Genomic DNA, 19,595 nt, shown 5'->3' with positions numbered 1-19,595 from the left:
ATAAACGCAAAATACTTCTTACTCTGTAAATTCTTTAAATCTTAAACTGCTCAGAAAGGGATTTTATGAGTACTTAATTGACTGTAGCAAGTTTTAGCCATTTTTAATGTATTTAAAACATGCACTCAGTATTTATTTCTAAAGTTCAAACTTTAGAACTAGAAAGCAGGGTGATTTGAGGAAAATTACACACTTTAATAAAAATATTATTAAGGTCTGTAAGGCTAGTGTATCTCTATTAATCACAAATCCCTCTTTTAATTTATTGAAATAAAAAGTTGTATTCAAGGCAACAGATGTCTCGTATTTTTAACCACAATAATCCCTGTTTATGGCAAAAGCTATTTCACAATAGGATAAATAAGTCAAAGGTTTTATAGAGTAAACGATATTCAGCACATTCAACAGTTTTGAGATGTGTTCTGCCATTTCTGCGAAAATTAATAATTTAAATTAATATGTTCAAAATAATATTAGTATGATTTTAAATCTTAAAATAAAAATAATTCTGGTGGAAAACCTACAACCTCTGATAGAAATTGACATTTTGTGGAAAAATGACCTACTTTGATTTAAATTGACCTAGAAGAGGAAAAAACATAGAAAGTAGAAAACAATAATATAAAACCAGGTAAAATTATGTAAAGGATTTCAAAGTGATAATAGAAAAAACAGTACCAATTGAGTAGTTCAAAGTTTAGCTAAAATGTCAAAGGCAGTGATCAGATCCTTTGGGATAAAGAATGTATTCTTTTACCTGAAATAAATAGAATCAAAGCTAAATGGAGAATGGGGGCCTGGGGTCTGTGTGTGTACAGGAAAATGTGAAATGAGAGCAGGATAACCTTGGCTACAGTAAGCAGTAAAATCTGAAATTCCTAATAAAATATTAATATCAAAACTCAGTCTGATATCAGCCAAAATATTTATATTGGAATATATCGTCCTGCCTCTAAATCTTCAACATCAGAAAAACATTTAGAAACACTGCTTCTGTTCACTTTCGTTTAAAGTTTATGTAACAAAAAATAGGTGAATTGTTCTCATATCTGATATTAATTATTATTAAATATCACTTAATCAAGACTTTTCTGTCATTCCATACTAAACAGTAATAGAAGTATGTCTGATTAATTCTAAAATGGTATTAGGTCAATGTCGGTATCATCAATCCACAAAGCTGTATTATCCTATATTATTATCGGAAATCAAAATGTTATATCAAAATAGACTTAATTTTTTTTTTCATTTACAGTTTTTGCCTCCGTCATCCGTTATCATTGCCAGAGTTTGACCAGTCCACTTTGACCGACAGCCAATCATTGGAAATAAAGGCCTGCAAAGGATACTCTGCACCCATCCTTCATATCGGTAAGGTGGGAGATCCTTAGTCAAAGAGCTATGACATCATCCGTCTACCAAATGGCCTTCAAAGATGGCAGCCCCTTAAATTGGACGCAACACCTCTGACCACAAACACACCAGAAGGTCAGCAGAATTATGGCAGCCATCCAGCAGGTAAACCTTGGACTTTAAGTCAAAAGAAAATTTAAGAAAGTATGTTTCTGAGGGAAAACTAAGGAAGGCAGGATAGCTATTCAGTTTTCCTGATTCAGAAAGAAGTTAATGGTTGATGTTGGTCAACTAAATGCAACATGGATGGGAAGCAAATCTCAAAAACAAAGCAGAGAAACTGAAATATTAATTCAGTGTTTCAGAGGACAGATACATTTTCACAGGAAATGATTGATTTTGTAAAAACATTTTAGCAGTCAAATTTCACAATTTTCTTTCCTTTCTATAGAATCATTCATTACAATTAGAACAATTTTGTAAAATAACTCATAGTTTCAGGCTTTCATCAGAGGGATGTAGATACTAATGTCTGGGGCAGGAAGGATCACTGAAGGAAGGTTAATTCATTATTCTATATGCTTTGATTTGGATAGAAAGTAGATAAAATACCAAAAGGTAACAAAGCTTTACCAACATTTCAGTGCTTTCTGAAAAGAGCTGCATGTCCATAGAGGAGTAAGCAATGGTAAAAATACCTTTTCAAATTATGTTTTTACATTATTCAGTATACATTGTAGAAATACAGTGAATGGTGCATGTTGTGTTCTATAATAGGGTGATGTTATTTTGAGTAACACTATAAAATATACACAGTAAATTCCACAATGTTAAATATGCAGTGTCAAAGTACATTGACTCTTTAAGAGTTATTGCAACAACAACTGGAGTAAGATATGCACTATGTTGAGAGTTAATTTTACACTAATTCAGGGTGGGACCAAATGCACTTGGATTAGTGTTAAAATCAACTCTTAAAGTATTACTTTATTACTGCAAAATTTACGGTGTAGAGCCCTTAATGCATTAATGCAGCAGATCACTATACATGAAACTGACCTTTAGAGCAGCTGAATGCAGATTGCATTGACTGACAGACACTGCTCATAAATAAACAATAAATTCTACACTTATCTGCAGCTCTTCAATGAAAGAGGTGAAACATACTAAAACATTTCCCTCCTCATTTCAATTTCATTATAACCAAACACAAAGAAAGGCAGATCTGAAGCAGCAGCTGATAACACTCTGTCACACCCATTCCTGACTCACTCAGAACTGCAACCTGAGGTGAAAGGCATCCTGGGAGGCTGTGACAGGTGCTTAAAGTCCATCAGCTGCTTTATGGCAGCTGGAGGGCGGATATCAACAGCAGCAATCTGCAGTTCATTGGAGAGATGACGCATTGGATGGGGATGAGGAGGTGACGGTTTGACAGAGTGGTTCTGATACAGCAGACTCTACTGTCTCTGTAGCTCATGCAGATGTCTCCTGCAGGCAAATTTCTACATAAACCAGGCCAGTTTGGTCTTTTTTATTCCATCATGTTGCTCCAACACTATAATGCACAAATCTCCCAGCTTATCCATCACTAATCCTTCTTTTCCTTACAAACATAAGTTCTCCTCTCCTTCCTCAAGGTCACACTGAAAAAGATGCTAGGGCTCAAAATCCAGCAGCAATAAAGATGATTATTGAATTAAGAACTGGCAGCAGAATAAAAGTCACAAACTCCAAGTCAGGGAGCCTTTATAGGGGGACCAGGGGAGTAAAAGCAATTATTTGGAGTATTGCTCACATTATTTCTACTACATGCAACAATTTTGCTACCTTGAGGTAGATTTTTGCAAAATAGTCTAGAAATGTTACAAGACTTAACACCTCAATCCATTAACCACTGAGAAGAAATCTATTATTGTTGATTCTTTTTTAGCTCAAATGAAACTATGTGTCCTTATTGCCAAATTCAAAGACCCAAAGACCTGTATATGCTATGAAGAACAATGATTTCTTTTTTTTTTTTGGTAGTAAAAAAGAAACTACAGGTTAAAGACATTTTGGAACTAAAAAGCTATGTTCAGTTTGGACAAACAGTTGAGTAGATCCTTACAGCTGCCTCTACAAACAGAAATAGTTCAAGAATGGGCCAAAATCTAAACAATAAATCCACAAAAGGTTTAAAAGTTTGCCCCGTACACCACAACACTCTTCATCTATTTATAGACACGGTTAAATCATTTTGGTTATAAATGGCTCTATATTAATTCTTTGTATTACTTGCGTGAATTATGCAGCAGTATTTGCATGATAAATAGTTCTTGTTACAAGTCCTAATATATGTTTGTATCATTAGTGGCAGAAGGTGCAGCTTTGTGTTTTTAAACTATAGCTCCAAATGAAATCTGCAAAATTAGGGTAAATCTGCCCATTGTCATGCATATTTAATTAGTAAGAGAGAAACTGTTACCATGGCTCATTTTCTCATCTTTAATTTGATTCATCTTAGCTCTTTTTTTTTAAAGATTGTGATATTTCCGTTTGCTGCTAAAATCTCCAGACCTTCAAAATGTTCTTACAGTAAGTGACCCAAAAAAAAGGAAAATGTTTAGTGTTTCTATCTTGAACGATTTTATATAAATGATAGTATTGAAAAGGCAGCATTAGCATGACCAAGTGTTTTTTGGTCTGTGGTTAAACAAAAAGGCAATCAAAATATCCTCTCTGCAGCTTCCTGTAAGTGAATTACTTTAGGTAGGAGAGTGGTGTCTAAGACAACATTAGACAACCTCTCTAACCACTGGCCTCCTAAAAACAAAACTTGAACGCTATGGTATCTAAGTCAAACTCAAAAGCACGATCTGGCCCTGATAGCTTGGGCTGAACCGTATATAAAGCAGAAGGAGCAGGTGGATCAGATGAATGATAATTAGCGAGCAGGGAGGAATGGGTAGGTTATTGAGATGATCAATTGGATCAGCTATCCGGGCAGATCATGACAGTACACCTTTAAAATAATAATCTATTTCAATTCTTATCTATCAAATTAAATAAGTGTTATTTTAGTAAAAGGCATATTGAATGTCTTGTGCAAGTAACTCAAGGTTTTAGCTTATAAACAATTCACTCTCTTATGCAGCTTATATAAGCAACATATTCAGTTTATCCTTGACTGTAGACATTTTATTAATACTTAAACTGTGCTCTCGCTGAACGTGTGAGAGACTGTGTGTCATGCAGTATTAATCTTTTTAACTAATTCCAAGTTTTGCCAGTTATTGAAGCTTGTATGAGGATGTTGGTTTGCCTTTTTTTCACCATAACAGATTAAAACATGGTAAGTCTTGTTTTACAAGGACATTATGAGTGATTGTCAAAAAACTACCAAAAAGTTAGAAAAGATTTCTTACTTAACCTCTTTAATGATATGAAACAATGTAGGCAGGGCAAAATGAAACACCCAACATATATATTGAACAAAATTTGTAAGAGCAGAAGCAAATTATTCATCTTTTATAAAAGTTACCCCAGTAGAGGATTACACTCTTTGAACATTCAGACTGTTGTAATGATGCTTTTTATGCACAATCACCAAGTAAAAACGTTTAATTTGAGAAAAATATAATCTCTTATTTTCTTTAGTCCTGAAAATAAAGAAATTGGATAAATAATTTTAGAAACACCTAAAGTTGTTTTTTTGGATCAGCAAGCATCTGATCTAGTCAGTGTCAATGTTTTTATATTTCAGATGCTGCTTTCCAAATTATTCATCACACTCCTCAGATCTGATCCACACTACTTCAACACATCATCATTTTACATTATTGATTGTTAGGCAAAGAGCATTCTAAAAATCAGCCCAAAGTCCGATATCTCATACCAGAAATCTATGGAGGACAAGTCCATCCTCTATATAAAACATTTAGGCCGATAAGGTGAAGGAAGAGCATACCTGATTGTTTTGAGCATGCTTAGTCCCATCTCCACACAGCAGTGAGCATGGTCAGGTCTGGGCTCAGGTAGGCCAGATACACAGTAGTAACAGTCTCCCAAAATCTTTATTCGTAGACAGTGGTGCTCCTAGAAGGGGAAGAAAATTAGAGATGCGCTTGAAATTGATTATTTAAAAAAAATATATATGCCCACTGTCCCTTCAGTTACTTACATTAACCAAAACAGAAAGAGAGAGGAATGTACATAGAGAATATTAGATATGAAAACTTGGGACACAAACAACAATTGCATGGTGCTTGAACTCATCTCTCACCTTCTTCCTGGAGACAATTTTCATATCAGTTTCAATCAGCTACCAGAGATTAAAGGTATTATCCATGCTTTTATTTATCACATGCCTTTTACATCCCTCCACATTTTACTTGATCTACACCTAAACTGTTCAGCCTGAGATGATGTTTATGCTACTTCCAGTGCTAACAATACCATGTTCTACTGACATGAATATTACAAATCTATAAACTCAAAACCTGACTTAGTGGTATATGAGCAAGATTTTCTATATAACATCAACAGAGGAGCAGTTGAAGCAAGAGAATATTAAATTAATTAGCTTTAAATGGTAGAATGAAATGTGTTATCACTGCATTTAAAAGGTAATTCAATTTAATCCTGCTGAGAAGTTTGATTTTGAAAAAAAAAAAAAAATTATGATTTACTTTAAATATTTAAAATTTTACCTCTTTCATCCCATCCCTAATAAGGTAGTTTAAATAATAGGAAACTTACGTTGAAAATATACATTTAAGAAGATTAAAAGTTTTTACTATAAAATGATAGGATTATAAATGCAAAATATCTAGAATAATTGAAATAAGTTAAAGAAAACATTTAGGAGGAAGTGTAAACTAAAAATGTTCTAACTTCTGATTATAATTTGCTGTTCTCCTAATCTGTTTTTAAAAAGATTGTTTCTGCACTGCATTTGCTGTCTCTCTTAATTAAAAAAATAAAGAAATAAAGATATGAGCTATTAATAGCAATCTACACCCCTTTAAAAAAAATCCTAGAAAAAATTGGAGTTCAAACATAAGTGCATAAAGAGGCAGAAGATGTTGCTCTTACGTGTGCAAGACGGTCGAAACGTGCAAAGAGTTCATTCAACATTCGTACTAGCTCCTGAGCAGAGAGCGTCGTGGAAAGGTTTGTGAAGCCTTTAACATCTGCGAAAAGAATGCTGAATAAAATATAGAAATGTCACTTTCAGATCCAGGTTAAATAGAAAGTACTGATTAAACTCTTTCAGTTTCATATGTCAAAAAGGTAGTCAGTAATTCTTTATAAGCGTGTCAAAGCGCTGTGTCTGTATGGTTGGTTATGGGATTATCAGCGGAATTTAATCTCAATAAATTAAAAAAATAAAGGTGTATATAAAAGGTAACACAGAACTCATCATCCTTCTGATTGAATGCGAGACATAGACTTTTTTTGTGCAGAAATGACCTGTTAGGATTTGATCAGAAAGAGGAGAAACATTTACATGTTTGGACTGATCTTGGATTAAAAGCGGAAGTTGCTCACCTGACATTCTCATAGCGGTGGATGTAAATTCTGTGGAACTGATGCTGGAGGTGTTCATCCTCTACATTTGTCATGTCGTTGATCATTTCCAAAACTACAAAACGTGGCAGCACAGATAACACCAGACGTTCCTGGGTAGGGAGGGAAGAAAAGAGATGCTATAATGTGCAGACTGCAGGAATGTTTGCTGTTTTCTCATTTCTAAAGCCTCTAAAGTATCAAAACAGCAGAAATTACTTTTGAACTTTGTAATAATACAACAGATTGAGAATCAGCTTGAGGATAAAAGTGAAGTCAGAAGTTAACATATTTAATAAATATAGGGTCTTAATATCTAATTAAATAAAGGCTGTGAAGGTTTGTGGATGTTGGACTGATTTTCTTTGTCCCTGAGCACAGTTCAAATGGTACCAACCTTCTCCAGACACAATGGAAATGACAAAAAGCTAAAACATATCATTGGTTCTTTAAAGCAAGACACAGATAAACAACCTTAAAATGATCAAAGCTCAAGCTAGAAGAGGATTTAGTGGATGGCTTTTATCAGACTGACTGACTCAGTTCAATGGCCAAGTCCACATAACTCAGGAAAGATTCAAGAATAACATTTTTAGATGCTGTATAGGGTGAAATTTATCATTTTAACATGTGATTGAAGTATTATTGTAAAATATGAGGATGGTGATCACATCTTAAATATATTTTCCTCACATCTGTCTTTCTTTTCCATCAGCTCAACATTCCCGCCAATCTCTTTGATTCTTAACGTGACGTGAGTCACTGAAATATGGTATTAAGGGTAGGAAATTGCCTCTTTGATGAAGAATTTTTGTGACTATTATATTTCACATGACATGTTAAATGTAAAAGCCACTCAAACATTCATCTAAGCTGTCCATTCGGATTGCAAAATTGCTTGTTGATATTGCAATCATGATTACAGTCATAGCTTCCCTCTGTCAACGATCATGTTAATAACCATTATGAGGCAAGATTTCACACTACAGCCAAGGATTGAGGGGATCTGCTTTGGGGGCCAGCAGATTTAGTCTCTGCTTTTTGCAGATGATGTGGTTCTGCTGACGCACTCCTACCAAGACCTACAGCATGGATTTAATTTAATTCTGGGGTCCTGGTTCTCCACTGCAAAAAGGCTCAGAGGAAAGTTCCTGCTTCAAGTGGGGGAGTTCAGATATTTTGGGATTCTGTTCACGAGTGAGGAGCACTCAATAGACAAATCATTTGTCGTGAAGACAGAGTTGAACGAAAAGCTCTCGATTTACCAGTTGTTCTATATGTTCCTACTTTCCCCTTTGGTCATAGAATCTACATCATGACCACAAGAGCAAGATCCCAAATACAAGTGGCTGAAATACACTTTCTCTGCACGGTGGCAGGGCACTCCATTAGAGGTATGAAGAGTAGATCAGTCATCTAGGAAAGGCTCAGGGTGGAGCTGCTTCTCTTACGAGTAAGCCAAGGTGGCTCAGACATCTTTTCTCGTTGCTGTCTGGATGCCTCAGGTCCACAGACACGGTCCAGGACGTGCTTTAGTGATCCATGTGCCTCAGCTGGCCTCTGTACCTGTCAGGCGTCCCCCAGAGGAGCTGGAGGAGGTTTCTGCAGTGAGGGAAGTTCGGTGTCTGATCAGACTGCTGCCTTCGCAACCCAGAATATGTGAAATGAGATGTGCAAGTAAGAGTTAGAGATGAGTATATTGCGGAGCTTTGATTTACACAAGTCTTTAGGATTTTTTTCATCACCGCCTGCAAATTCCAAGGTCCATGAGTTCACACCAGAGGATGTGAGTCATTGTTAATATTAGATAATATTCGCTAAGGTCTGGATAAAAATGGAAGGTTTCTTCATCAGATTAAATTACACTGAGGGGAAATTCAGAAACACAAAAACCCGAAGTTTGCTTCTTATGCATACTGTAGGTCAGTTTAACAAGTTTAATGTTAGATGAGATAAAGATCTGGCCTAAATGACAAGAAGCATGAAGAGGAGACAGGTGGGGCTTTCCGTCTTAGAACAGTGTACTAGCAGGCAAACATGGTGGTAGCTTCACAATTTCGTTTTTTTTTTTTCTGCCAGTGGTTTTGGTTAACTGTTAAATGACAAAACAACTGGACATTGTATCAAGCTAAGGATGGAATTCCTAAAGGCTCAACCTCAACCCTGTAGAAAATAAAAGGTCTGTGTTTAAAAGCTGCTTATTTCCCAGGATTCAATCAGTTTAGAGTTTCTTAAGAGCTGCTGTGATATCTGGCCAGGGTGAAGCCAAAAGCCTGAAAGCCAGTTGTTAAAGGACATTTAATCAAATATTAATTCAAATGTATCTTATATTAGAGCCAGTGTTTATAATTTTGACTGGTTAGAGATTAGAATAGGTCATAATCAAATGATTTGGTTAAGTTGTAAAATCTTTTCAAATTTGATAAGTATTACCTAAAACAATGACACTTTTGTTCCAATTGAAAACAAAAGCAGATGATTAAAATCATTGAAACAATAGTTAAGTTTTTTAAATGTAAAAACGAAATATGGTATTTAACTAATTTACATGACAAGAAAAGCTAAAGTTTAGGGGCACAGAGGGCACATAGCATACACCAAAGAGTTTGGATCCGCAGCAGCAATTTAATTGTTCCTTTCCTCAGGCTTAAGCCTTTCCAAGAAGGATCTGTAATATTTATCTCAGCATTTATTGCATATTTTTCCCAACCAACCATAAAACTGGACTGCTGTCAAAAAGCAGCCTTTGCTTTTGTTTCAACAGGACAGAAATACAAGAAACAAGACAACATGGCCAGGATGAAGCTTGTAAAAACAAATAAATTACATTAAATCAGCAAGCCTGAGATAGCCAGGACGATCCTAAAGAAGCCTCAAGGCTTGCAGAAAAAAAAAGAAAATGATTTGCTTTAATTTCTCTAAACAACGTAATGCCAGTTTGCAAATGCAGGAACAGATTTAATGTGGGCGCATCTCTCAGAGACTCTTTCTGGCCATTGAGATCTGCAACAAATCCAGGCAACTGCTTTCCAAAAATACTGAAAAGATGTATATTCGAAGAAGGGACAAAATAATCCACATTCTTTTCTACAACAAAACCATTGGAAGATATTACTCCTCAATAAACTGGTTTTAAAGTTTTCTGCAGACACTGTCTCATTATTTGTCTCTGTCCTGTAAAAATCAGAATTTTGTAAATGTCTCATTTAAAAAAAAGAAAGTTCAGGCAGCATTAATACATGTGCTTTTATGCTGTATGTAGCAGAGAGAAAAACACAAGATGTTCTGTTAATTTATCAGACTTTGTTTTCCTAACTGAGAATTTTCCCTAACAAATAAAAATGCTAAATTATGCGCTCTCAGTGACGCTGCATTAGGCTTTCTGGAGCTCTGAAGAGCCTCTTGAGATCTCAAGCATAGGGGGACAGCGCCAGAAGGTGAAGCTGGATAATAGTTTAGAGATGGTTTGATCTGCTCGGTCACACTGAATAAAAACCAGCCCAGCGATGGTGGGACATCACATCTCTGTTCCTCTGTGGCAAAACCACTCTAGGGAGAAGGCAATCTGCATGTCACAATCTGCATCTAGGACTTATTGTTAGGAAACACTTTGACTAAATCGTTTTCTCTGCTGATAAAGTGTATTTGAAAACTTTGAACAAAATTTGAACTCAAATTACTATAGTTCTATTTTTCTTAAAAAAAAAAGGCCATGTTGTACATATTCCTGTAAAGCTGGAGATGCCAACAGGTTGTGTACAGCTGATACTTGATGATTCAAAAGTTTGGAATAAAATGCAACAAATCAACAATCTAAAAAACCTGTTATTTGTCACGATTTTAGTCCTGCCCTGTTTGTGCTCACTCTCTCTGATGATCACTGATTTTTCCCACCTGGGCTGCTCCCCATTTAACCTCCTGCTCTGGGTGAGATCATTTGCCGTTTTACACATCTTTTTTGTGAGTCAAGAATTATCCTGTTCCTTGACCCTGCCTGTCCCTGACTGCTGACCTTACCTTTGAGTGAATTGTGTTTTTTCTGATTGTTGCTGAACCTGACCTTGATTAAGCCCACTGGATTTTTGAAACTTCTCTGCCTGAGCATGACCTTGAACTGGAAAAGGATTTCAAACTGAAGGATTGTGGATATCAGTACCTCTGCTCTCTGTAAGCGCCACTCCCCAAGCCATCAAAGTTCCATTCTTAATTGGAGCTGAACCTGGTAATTCAAGTTTATTTTTAAAATTTTTTGAATCTTCAGTCAGGACTCATCTCTATTTTGGTGTTCCTGGACCACTAGGGACACCCAATTCTGACAGGATCTTTGCTTTGTTGTGTTTTCAAATAAATATTTTACTCAATGTTTGTTTTTGGCTAAGTGTTGAGTTCAGGCCTCCTCTGAAATCACAACATTATCTAAAAAAAATGACATATTTTTCTTATTTCATCTAATAGCCATATGAGCCTGTGTATGAGGTCAACAAAAGAAAAAAAAAACTCTTCCCCTTTGCTCACTACCGTGTTCCACCTCTTTGCAAATATGTGCTCAAAATGTTCTGTTGTTCTTATTATTCTTCTCCAGGTTTAATAGTAATCAGCAACCAACTTAATGGAGAATTACCACCACTTAAAAAATCAGTATGGGTCAGATAATAGGTTTACAATCTACACACAACACAACAGCAAACCCTACTGTAAGCCCTGTCTCCTTTAAAAAGGACATAAGAACACTAAACTGTGCTCTATTACAACAACCAAACATACTCTCTAAACTCAACTCAAATCACCTTGCACCCTAGACTCTGTAATCCTTTCATGAACCCACAGAAACTGAACCTGACTGCCCCACTGACTCATTTTCTAGATATAATAAGGATGGTTGTAAAATAATATCCTGATGACTATTTAACTGAAATGTTATGTTTGAAAGAACTGAAGATGAGTCAAAAAAAAACAAAAAAAAAACAGCATCTTACTTAATTCTGCACTTTTCTCACTGTAACGCCACAAAAATTGCCACCATTTCCAGAGTGTACTCACCCAACCCATCTGAAGTGTACCTATTTCATCAATTCTCTTAGCCGTTACTGACATCCCAAAACCTGTCACTCTCGTATCTGGATTCTTAGTATAATCTGTAAAAATGTGAACACACTTTCCCTTTCCATTCTCTCTTTTGGTCTAAAAGGTACCAGTAAACAAAAGAGCACACTAGTAACCAAGAGGGCACTACTGAATATACCATTGCAGGATATGCAGATATTTAACCATCTATATGACAATACTTAGCTAGCTGGTTACCTGCCTTACCAAACTGGTCTTTGTGACTCATACTCAGTACAGTACTTGCATTGAGGGGTGTGATTCACCATGAATATTAAGATGAAACCAGTCGTTTACCAGTAGTTGTTTTCAACAACGCCTATCAAAAAGAAAATCTTTACCCAAATTAAAAGACCTGGAAACGACCTACAACTTGTGAACTTCCTTTCATAACATGTCATAAACCTTTTTAGTGTAAAAGAACACTGCAAATATATATTCCTTGTCAGGATGAGCTTTTTGATTTTGTTCACCAACCAAATAACCGAGTCTAAAGTGTTTTGCCGCTCCCTGAAACCACTCTAGAACCTGGTAAACACCTCTTCTTTCAAGCCATATGAAATTCTTTCTGAATTTATTCATTCCATTACTTTGCACAAATTAGAGTTAAGAGTTATGGGACGCTAGCTATTTGGCTGTGATGGGCAAAAATACATCTCTTTCCATGTAGATGGGAGCTTCCCCTCGACCCAGATTTTTTCTATAATCCCAGCAGTAGTAAGTGCTACTTGTTAAGTGTATATTTTCAACATTAAATAACAGATCTGATCTTTTCCAGGATATGTTGGTTTTTACCATTTTAAAAGCCTTTGATCTCTGTTATTGTAAATAAAGCATCCAAATAATGGTCCCTACCATCCTAACACTTCTGTGTATCGAACCATAGCATGTTCTTGTCTTATTCTAACCTCTGATAGATTTTCAGAGTCGTGAACCATACTAAAACTTTTGGCTATAATCTATGCTTTCTCAGTATGAAACTGATCCCATTTGTTCCAAAATAAAGACAGTCCCACTCCCGGGTTTTTCCCCTACATCTTTTTTACCATTTGCCAGATTTATCACCACTGGAGTTGTTCTCCTTATTTTCCGACAAAATGCTCTCCAACTAGCCCTCTTTGCCTGCATCACAGTTCTTCTAACTACAGCCTGAGCCTTTTTCTATTGAATAAGATGCTGCATACTTTGAGTTCTTTTAAGCTTTATAAAAGCTCTGTCAACTGTCTTTAACAGCTTTCTGACACTCTTCTGTCAACAGGGTACTAATATTTTATTTTGAGGGGGATTTACTTATATGAAGGAGTTTTCTGCTGCTTGAGTGAACTGATAATTCATGTTTTTAAAACTAGCTGAAGTCTCACCTGACGCTTTGTCACATAAACTCTGAAATGTATCGCAATCAACCCTACAGCAGATCCATTGTTGTATACCTTCTCTGGTCACTATCTGCATTTTCCCCTTGACTGAACACAAGACAAGATAATGATCCCTTCTTAAAGCAGTACCTGCTCTTGCACTCTACTAACAGACTCCTGCTAATACACTAGACACCGGGGTTAAATCTAACAGAGATTCAGTACCATGTAACACATTATATCTGGTTTAGCTTTCATCATTGAGGCACACTGAATCTTGCTCCTCCATCAAATCCTCAGTCACCTTTCCATTGTAATTAGTAAGCAATAAACCAGGTTAAAAACGCAAAGGTCCACGGATGATGTCACGCCTCCTATGCTAGTTTATCCAGTCCTTAAAAGCCAAAAGGCTTACGCTATTCTATAATGTAGAATGTTGCAAAAAAATTGCAGAAGAAATGGCAATAAGGTTATAGAAAGAACAATGTTCTCCTGTAATTAAATGAGGAAATCAAAGGTTGAATTTATAAATTTGAAGACTTAACATTGCCAATGTGATCCTACACCAAAAAAATGTAGCTTGATATTGATTAAGCTGCACCAGAAGAGCATATGATAAGTCTTTAAGCACAAGCTGATCTGTTTATTGTTCTGTTTTCTTTTGGGCTGGAAAACAGAGCAAAGCATCCTTAAAATAATGGTCCAGACAGAGAAAGATTTCAGTGGAGCATAAATAACATCTCTGCTGTTGAATCACAACCAAATGCTTCAGGGTTTTATGGAGCTTCACTGCAAGAAATGTGGATTTTACTGTTATCTTGAAATCTAGGTAGAAGTTCAGCTGAACCCAAATGAGATATTGGAAGCATTACCACTGTCACACTCCTGAAGCTAGCATTTAATGATATCAACAACGTCTGTTTATGTGTAGTTTATCTGTATTTGAATGCTATTAACAAACAAGAAAACACTCATTACCATTGGAATACCAAAACCAAAGAATTGCTATGTTTCCATCTGCCAGGTCTTTCTTATGCATCTTTGAAAACTGCATTCCATATATTAGAAGATGCATATAAAAAAAAATAAAAAATTAATATTTGCAAAATAAAAAAAAACCTGTTTTGATTTAAAGCAAAAACATTTAATATTAACCTCAAAGATAAATCAAAATCTGTTAAACTTTTTGACTAGTATTTCAGAAATAACTGTCATGCTTTTGGCACTGATGACTGGCTAGATTACTCATTTTATTCTCCTGCCTTGCTCTGTCCAGTTTTTCATCACTGTTCATCTGTGTCACCTGCTCCAGTCTCTATTTAACCTGCTTGCTCCCAGTCATCAGTGCCAGATTATTCTTAAACCCTTAGTGAAAGTTCTCTAGCATACCTGTTTGTGTTCTGATTACCTGATCTTGACCCGTTCTGCCCCTGGACCTCTGAGCCTACCTGTCCCTATTCTGATCTGTTTGCCTGTCCTGTCTTCAGACTCCTGCTGGATTCTGCCTGTTAACCTAACCTGGAACTGATTCCAGGTTAGGTTAACAGATTAACAGAACTGATATCACCTTGGAAACTCATCGGACCTCTGATCTTCTGGTTTTGAATCCTGAGCAAGTCCTCGACATAGGCTTTGACTTTGCCCTCTGGATTATCCTGCCTTCATTTATCTGCTTGGATCTGATCTCCTGTCAGGTTTGTAGTCTTCAGGCTTCAGCATCTGAAACTCTCTGAGTGCCCTGAACTATAGTCGCGAACTGAACAATAAAACCTTGTGATTTCATAATCATCCTGCATCAGATAAATGTGGTCATTAATCTGTGTTTGCCTTCTGCAATAGGTTTCTGCCTTAGACGCCTTGGCAGCCGTTACCACAGATGCTCTGTTCAAAGGCGTTACAATTAACTATATAAGTGAAAACACAAACATAAAAATGTCTGAATCTCATCTAACTGACCAAAATTTTTAGGGATTAAGTTTAGAAGAACTAAAATAAGTCATCAACTACTTTACAACCAAACTTTTAAAACACGTCCACTAGGTGTTACACCCCAGCACAAAAAGCTGCCCTTTTGATTACCAAAAGCCAAATTTAAAACCATTCCAACCAAATAATATGGCCTCTCTCCAATACTTGTACATAAAGATCACTTCAATTCAAGTTTTTCAGCATCTTCTAAAAATGGTTTGTTAGGGCAGGACTGTAAACACATGAACCAAAGAGTGGAAGTTTTTTGAAATGGCACCTCCAATTCCGTCATCCCTTGAGAGCTAGTTGACCTTTTAAATAGATGAGGATATATCCCCTTAATCTCCCTCCCCATTAACAGAAGAGGTTTTTAAAATTATATACCTGAACATAATTTTCAGCTGGTAACTTCTTGTAGTGTGCTGTGCTGTGGCGTGTTTGCTTGGGTGGACACAGTCCCTGGTTTGGACAGCTGAGAGCCAGCAGACTGAGTGCCAGATTAGCCTTGATAGTCATTAGCGTAGCTTGATTTTTGCTGAGGGATGAAAGCCTGCGGGAGATCTCTGACTGACCAGATTTTCCTTCCCACTGTGCAGCAGAAGACATCTCTGTTGCTCACCCTGTATGCTGAGGTGTTTTGTAAGTATTCTCTGTTCAAAGTATAAAAAGTGCTTTAATAATAAATTCAATACGACTGGAAATGTATAAAAATTTTAATCTTTTACTTGTAAGTTTAAATATCTCCTCAAATCCTAATACTTTTGGTGCTTTTTTGGAAATGTCTTTTTTAAGATCATGTATTTATCAATATAAGCATTTGCACTGCGGACACTGCACACAATGAAATACCTTTTGCCCTGTCTTTAGTCATAACTAATAAACATGCTCTGTGCTGAAGGGACATCTTGTCCAAACAAACGGCAGGATCCACTGCCACCAAACCTGAAGTGTTTCGCTGCATATTTTTTTTTTATGACGTCTATTCAGGACATGTTGTCCCCTTTTTCATTACACCGGAACAGGATATTATGATCTGATAACAACCGTTACTTCTCTCCTTGTTCCATATCCGGTTACAATAATGAAAATAATTTATAAAAAAAGAACCGAGTTAATTTGTGGTTTACGGAGTGTTTTATGGTTTGAAGCAGAGTTTTTACTGCAGCCTTTTTTCCTAATCTCAGAAATGCTGAAAGTCCTCACAAAGAATCAAACTCCCCTCTCCTCCCTGAATGTTCTTTCACCTGTTTGGAATGTTACCTATGTTTTGATGCTTAAATTAATCTTAAAAGCTTTGATAAACCAATTACCTTTGTTTTATTTGCAGATTAGATAGCTCAAACAACCATTCCTGAGATGGCTGATGCCAAGTAGTATATTTGCTGATCTGGTCCAAAGATTGGTCATGGGAACAGGCAAAGTGAGAATATTCACACTGGCACATTGTTCTCTGTTTGGTAACTGATTTATAAGATGTTTCCCCTTAGATTATCTGTCCTTCCATCCAGTTTTATTTGTGTTAATTGGTCCTCCTCTTTTAGTTTCCCTGCTTTGATTGTGACAAAAGTGTGTTTCACATTTATTCTGAACAATTCTCCTGGTTCCTTTGTCATATTCCACCTCTGCCTCAAACTTTAAGCTGCGTTCTCTTTGTATGCAGCAGCAATCCTTAGCTAGCTGGTCAGTTTGTCTTTCTTTACTGAACCCATTTTCCATGACTAGTTCCCCCTTTGAAAGAAACCATCTAAGTTTTTCTGTTTTCGGTATTAAAAACCTAACTTTGAATGTTCAGTCTTCGTATTTGAGCCCTCTTTTCATGATCGCAGCCCCAGTAGCTTCTCCGATTATTCACTACGTTCACCTGCCGTTCCCTCCTCGCTCTCTAATTATCATTTGTCTTATACACCTGCTTCCTCTGCCATATATACGGTTCAACCCAGCTATCGAGGCCTGATCATTATTCGTTTGCATTCATGATACTTATTTGTTTATTCTTAGTTTATTCTTGTTATGTTTTCATCAGGTATTCATGTTAGTTTTTTTTTTTTAGTTTTAGTTATTTTCCTGGTTCATGTCCTGAGTGTTGGAGGCCAGTGGATTGAGAGGGTTTGATGTTTGTCTCCTGTCTCCCGATCGTTTCCTGGCTATTCTACACTGAGCCATCAGGGTTTTGGCTCGCTGTGTGGGGGAGGTTAGTTTTCATCCTGTAAGCATGGCTCCAAGGTGGAGACCATTTTAAAGTTCAGCATTTATCCTGGAACCATGTCTTGTCTATTTTCCTCTCTGCCACTGAGCCTTCCTGTTTTCATCTGCGTGTGTCTGTCTGAGCTCACTGCTGGATTCATAGAGCTTTGAGCCTGCCTGAACGCTCTGGGGATTCCTGGAACCCTGGATCTGACTGTTCCTGTTTGGACCGGAACTCCTGGTCAGGCTACGGTCTCCTGGATCCCGGAACTGTCCGGTTCTGAAATGTTTCTCTGACCTGGATGGGTCTCCTGCCTGCTCACTGGGGTTGCTGCTTCAGGGATACTTGGACGTCTCTGAGCCTCATCTCGTTTTGCAGTCCATCGGCTGGATCCTGCCTTCCTCGGAGAGGATAGACTGAACTGTTAAACCAGGTAAGTGACCAACTCTGATAATCATCTCCTGTCAGATGATCGTGGTAATTTACATGTGTTTTTTCCTCCAGAGTGTCCGTATTTGGGCTGTGCCCTGCCCCCCTCCTGCAGCCACTGCTGTCCATTTATCCTCTGCAGCCTGTGTCCCGTTAGGTTCTGTTTTATTATTCTTTCTGTCATTAAACATCTTGAAACGTCCCATGGTCTGACTCAGCTTGAAAACTGGGTCCATATGTGATGTTTATGACACCTCTATCAATCCCAAACATCCAATGAAATTAACAAAAATCAAACGTCTACAGCAATGTACTGACCGAGCTGGATACTAAAACATTTTCAAACTAGAAAGCAGACATGGGCAATGTGGAGTCAACAAGTCATCTCCATGTCATGTATTTGTTCTACCCAGCCACTGAAGCAGGTGAGTCCAATCTTCACAGTGAATTAACCTGTGCAGATTGGACTCAGACTGGTTAATTGGCTGGGTAGATTAAATACATGACATGGAGATGAGTTGTTGACTCCACATTTCCCATGTCTGCTAGAAAGCACCCGGAGAGCGCAGACCTCCGCCAAGCAGCAAATTTTCCACAAATGGTGACTTACACCTAAAGCTAAAACTCACATAATCTGGATCATTACCAAATTTTAAATAATTCCTTGGCAAAAAGTGTCCATCAAATCCATTCATAAGTTTTCAATTGATTGGGGAACTGCTTGTTCCGCCAAATATCCCCATCTCACAATGGTACAGCTCCTGCATCCAGATTGTGATCTGGATGATCACCAAAATGTGATGTATTGTTCATTGGCTTGAGGGAAACCTCTGATAAAAAATGCAGTAAAATCTGTCCATAATTATTCAAGTTATCCTGTACACAGCCAGACAGACACAAACTCAACTAAAATCATAATCTCCTTGGCGGAGGTTATACGAGGCAGATCAGAACTTTGGTAAGCTCTAATCTGACCTAGAGCTAGCAAATAAAATTCCACAGAATGATGGAACCACCATGCTTAGCAGGTGGTAAAGGCACTTGTTAATGTTTAAAACCCTCCCGTTGACTCCTCCAAACCCTCTTGTTGTCATTATGGCAACAAGCTTGGTTTTTGTCTCCCACAACTTTTCTAGCTATTTAGCTCATAAGTGTTGGCCGCTGGAATTTAGGTCAAGTTTGACAGTGGCTGTTTTGACTTTGTTGAATATAGTCTCAATTTTATTCTTCCAAAGAATTTACAGATATTTTAAATTGACACCAAAAAACTTTTAGGCCAGAGTTTTCTTCTGATTTGAACGTTGATCAGTTCTATGGGTAGTTTCAAGAAAATACTTATAATTGGAAAGAAAAACTACTACCAGACATGTATCAGTACCAAACAGAAGTTAAAGAGTTGTGACCCTTTCAGGTTGAAATATTTTTACGATTATCAAAGCAAAAAACTGAAAAAAAAAAACAACTAAGCACTGTGACAGCAAATCTACAATAAACGTCAAATATTTGAACCAGTTAATGTCATTTAAACCGCTGATGTTTTATGTGGCGAAATTAGTCCAACTGTTGAAAAAAAAACTGCATCTGAACTTCTGACTGGAGTAAGGCCATCTCAGATATTAAGATGTTCTTCATGTTAAATTTGGCGTGCCAGT

The 19,595-nt window shown here is 36.9% G+C and overlaps 1 protein-coding gene across 1 annotated transcript in view; it reads right to left on the bottom strand.

The window, feature by feature from the left end:
* The window catches only part of adcy8 (adenylate cyclase 8 (brain)), a 141,068-nt gene that overhangs the window by 72,302 nt on the left and 49,171 nt on the right, over positions 1-19,595 (bottom strand). The window contains exons 3-6 of the mRNA XM_015378322.1: positions 6,886-7,016; positions 6,430-6,541; positions 5,303-5,430; positions 5,231-5,237 (exon numbers count right to left, since the gene is read on the bottom strand). Coding sequence (XP_015233808.1) covers positions 5,231-5,237; positions 5,303-5,430; positions 6,430-6,541; positions 6,886-7,016 — 378 coding nt within the window. The remainder of the gene's footprint in view (positions 1-5,230; positions 5,238-5,302; positions 5,431-6,429; positions 6,542-6,885; positions 7,017-19,595) is intronic.

This window comes from Cyprinodon variegatus, unplaced genomic scaffold (genome assembly GCF_000732505.1).
Source record: "Cyprinodon variegatus isolate N-32 unplaced genomic scaffold, C_variegatus-1.0 Scaffold170, whole genome shotgun sequence".
Classification (NCBI taxonomy): Eukaryota; Metazoa; Chordata; class Actinopteri; order Cyprinodontiformes; family Cyprinodontidae; genus Cyprinodon; species Cyprinodon variegatus.
This window is presented reverse-complemented; position numbering and strand designations above follow the sequence as displayed.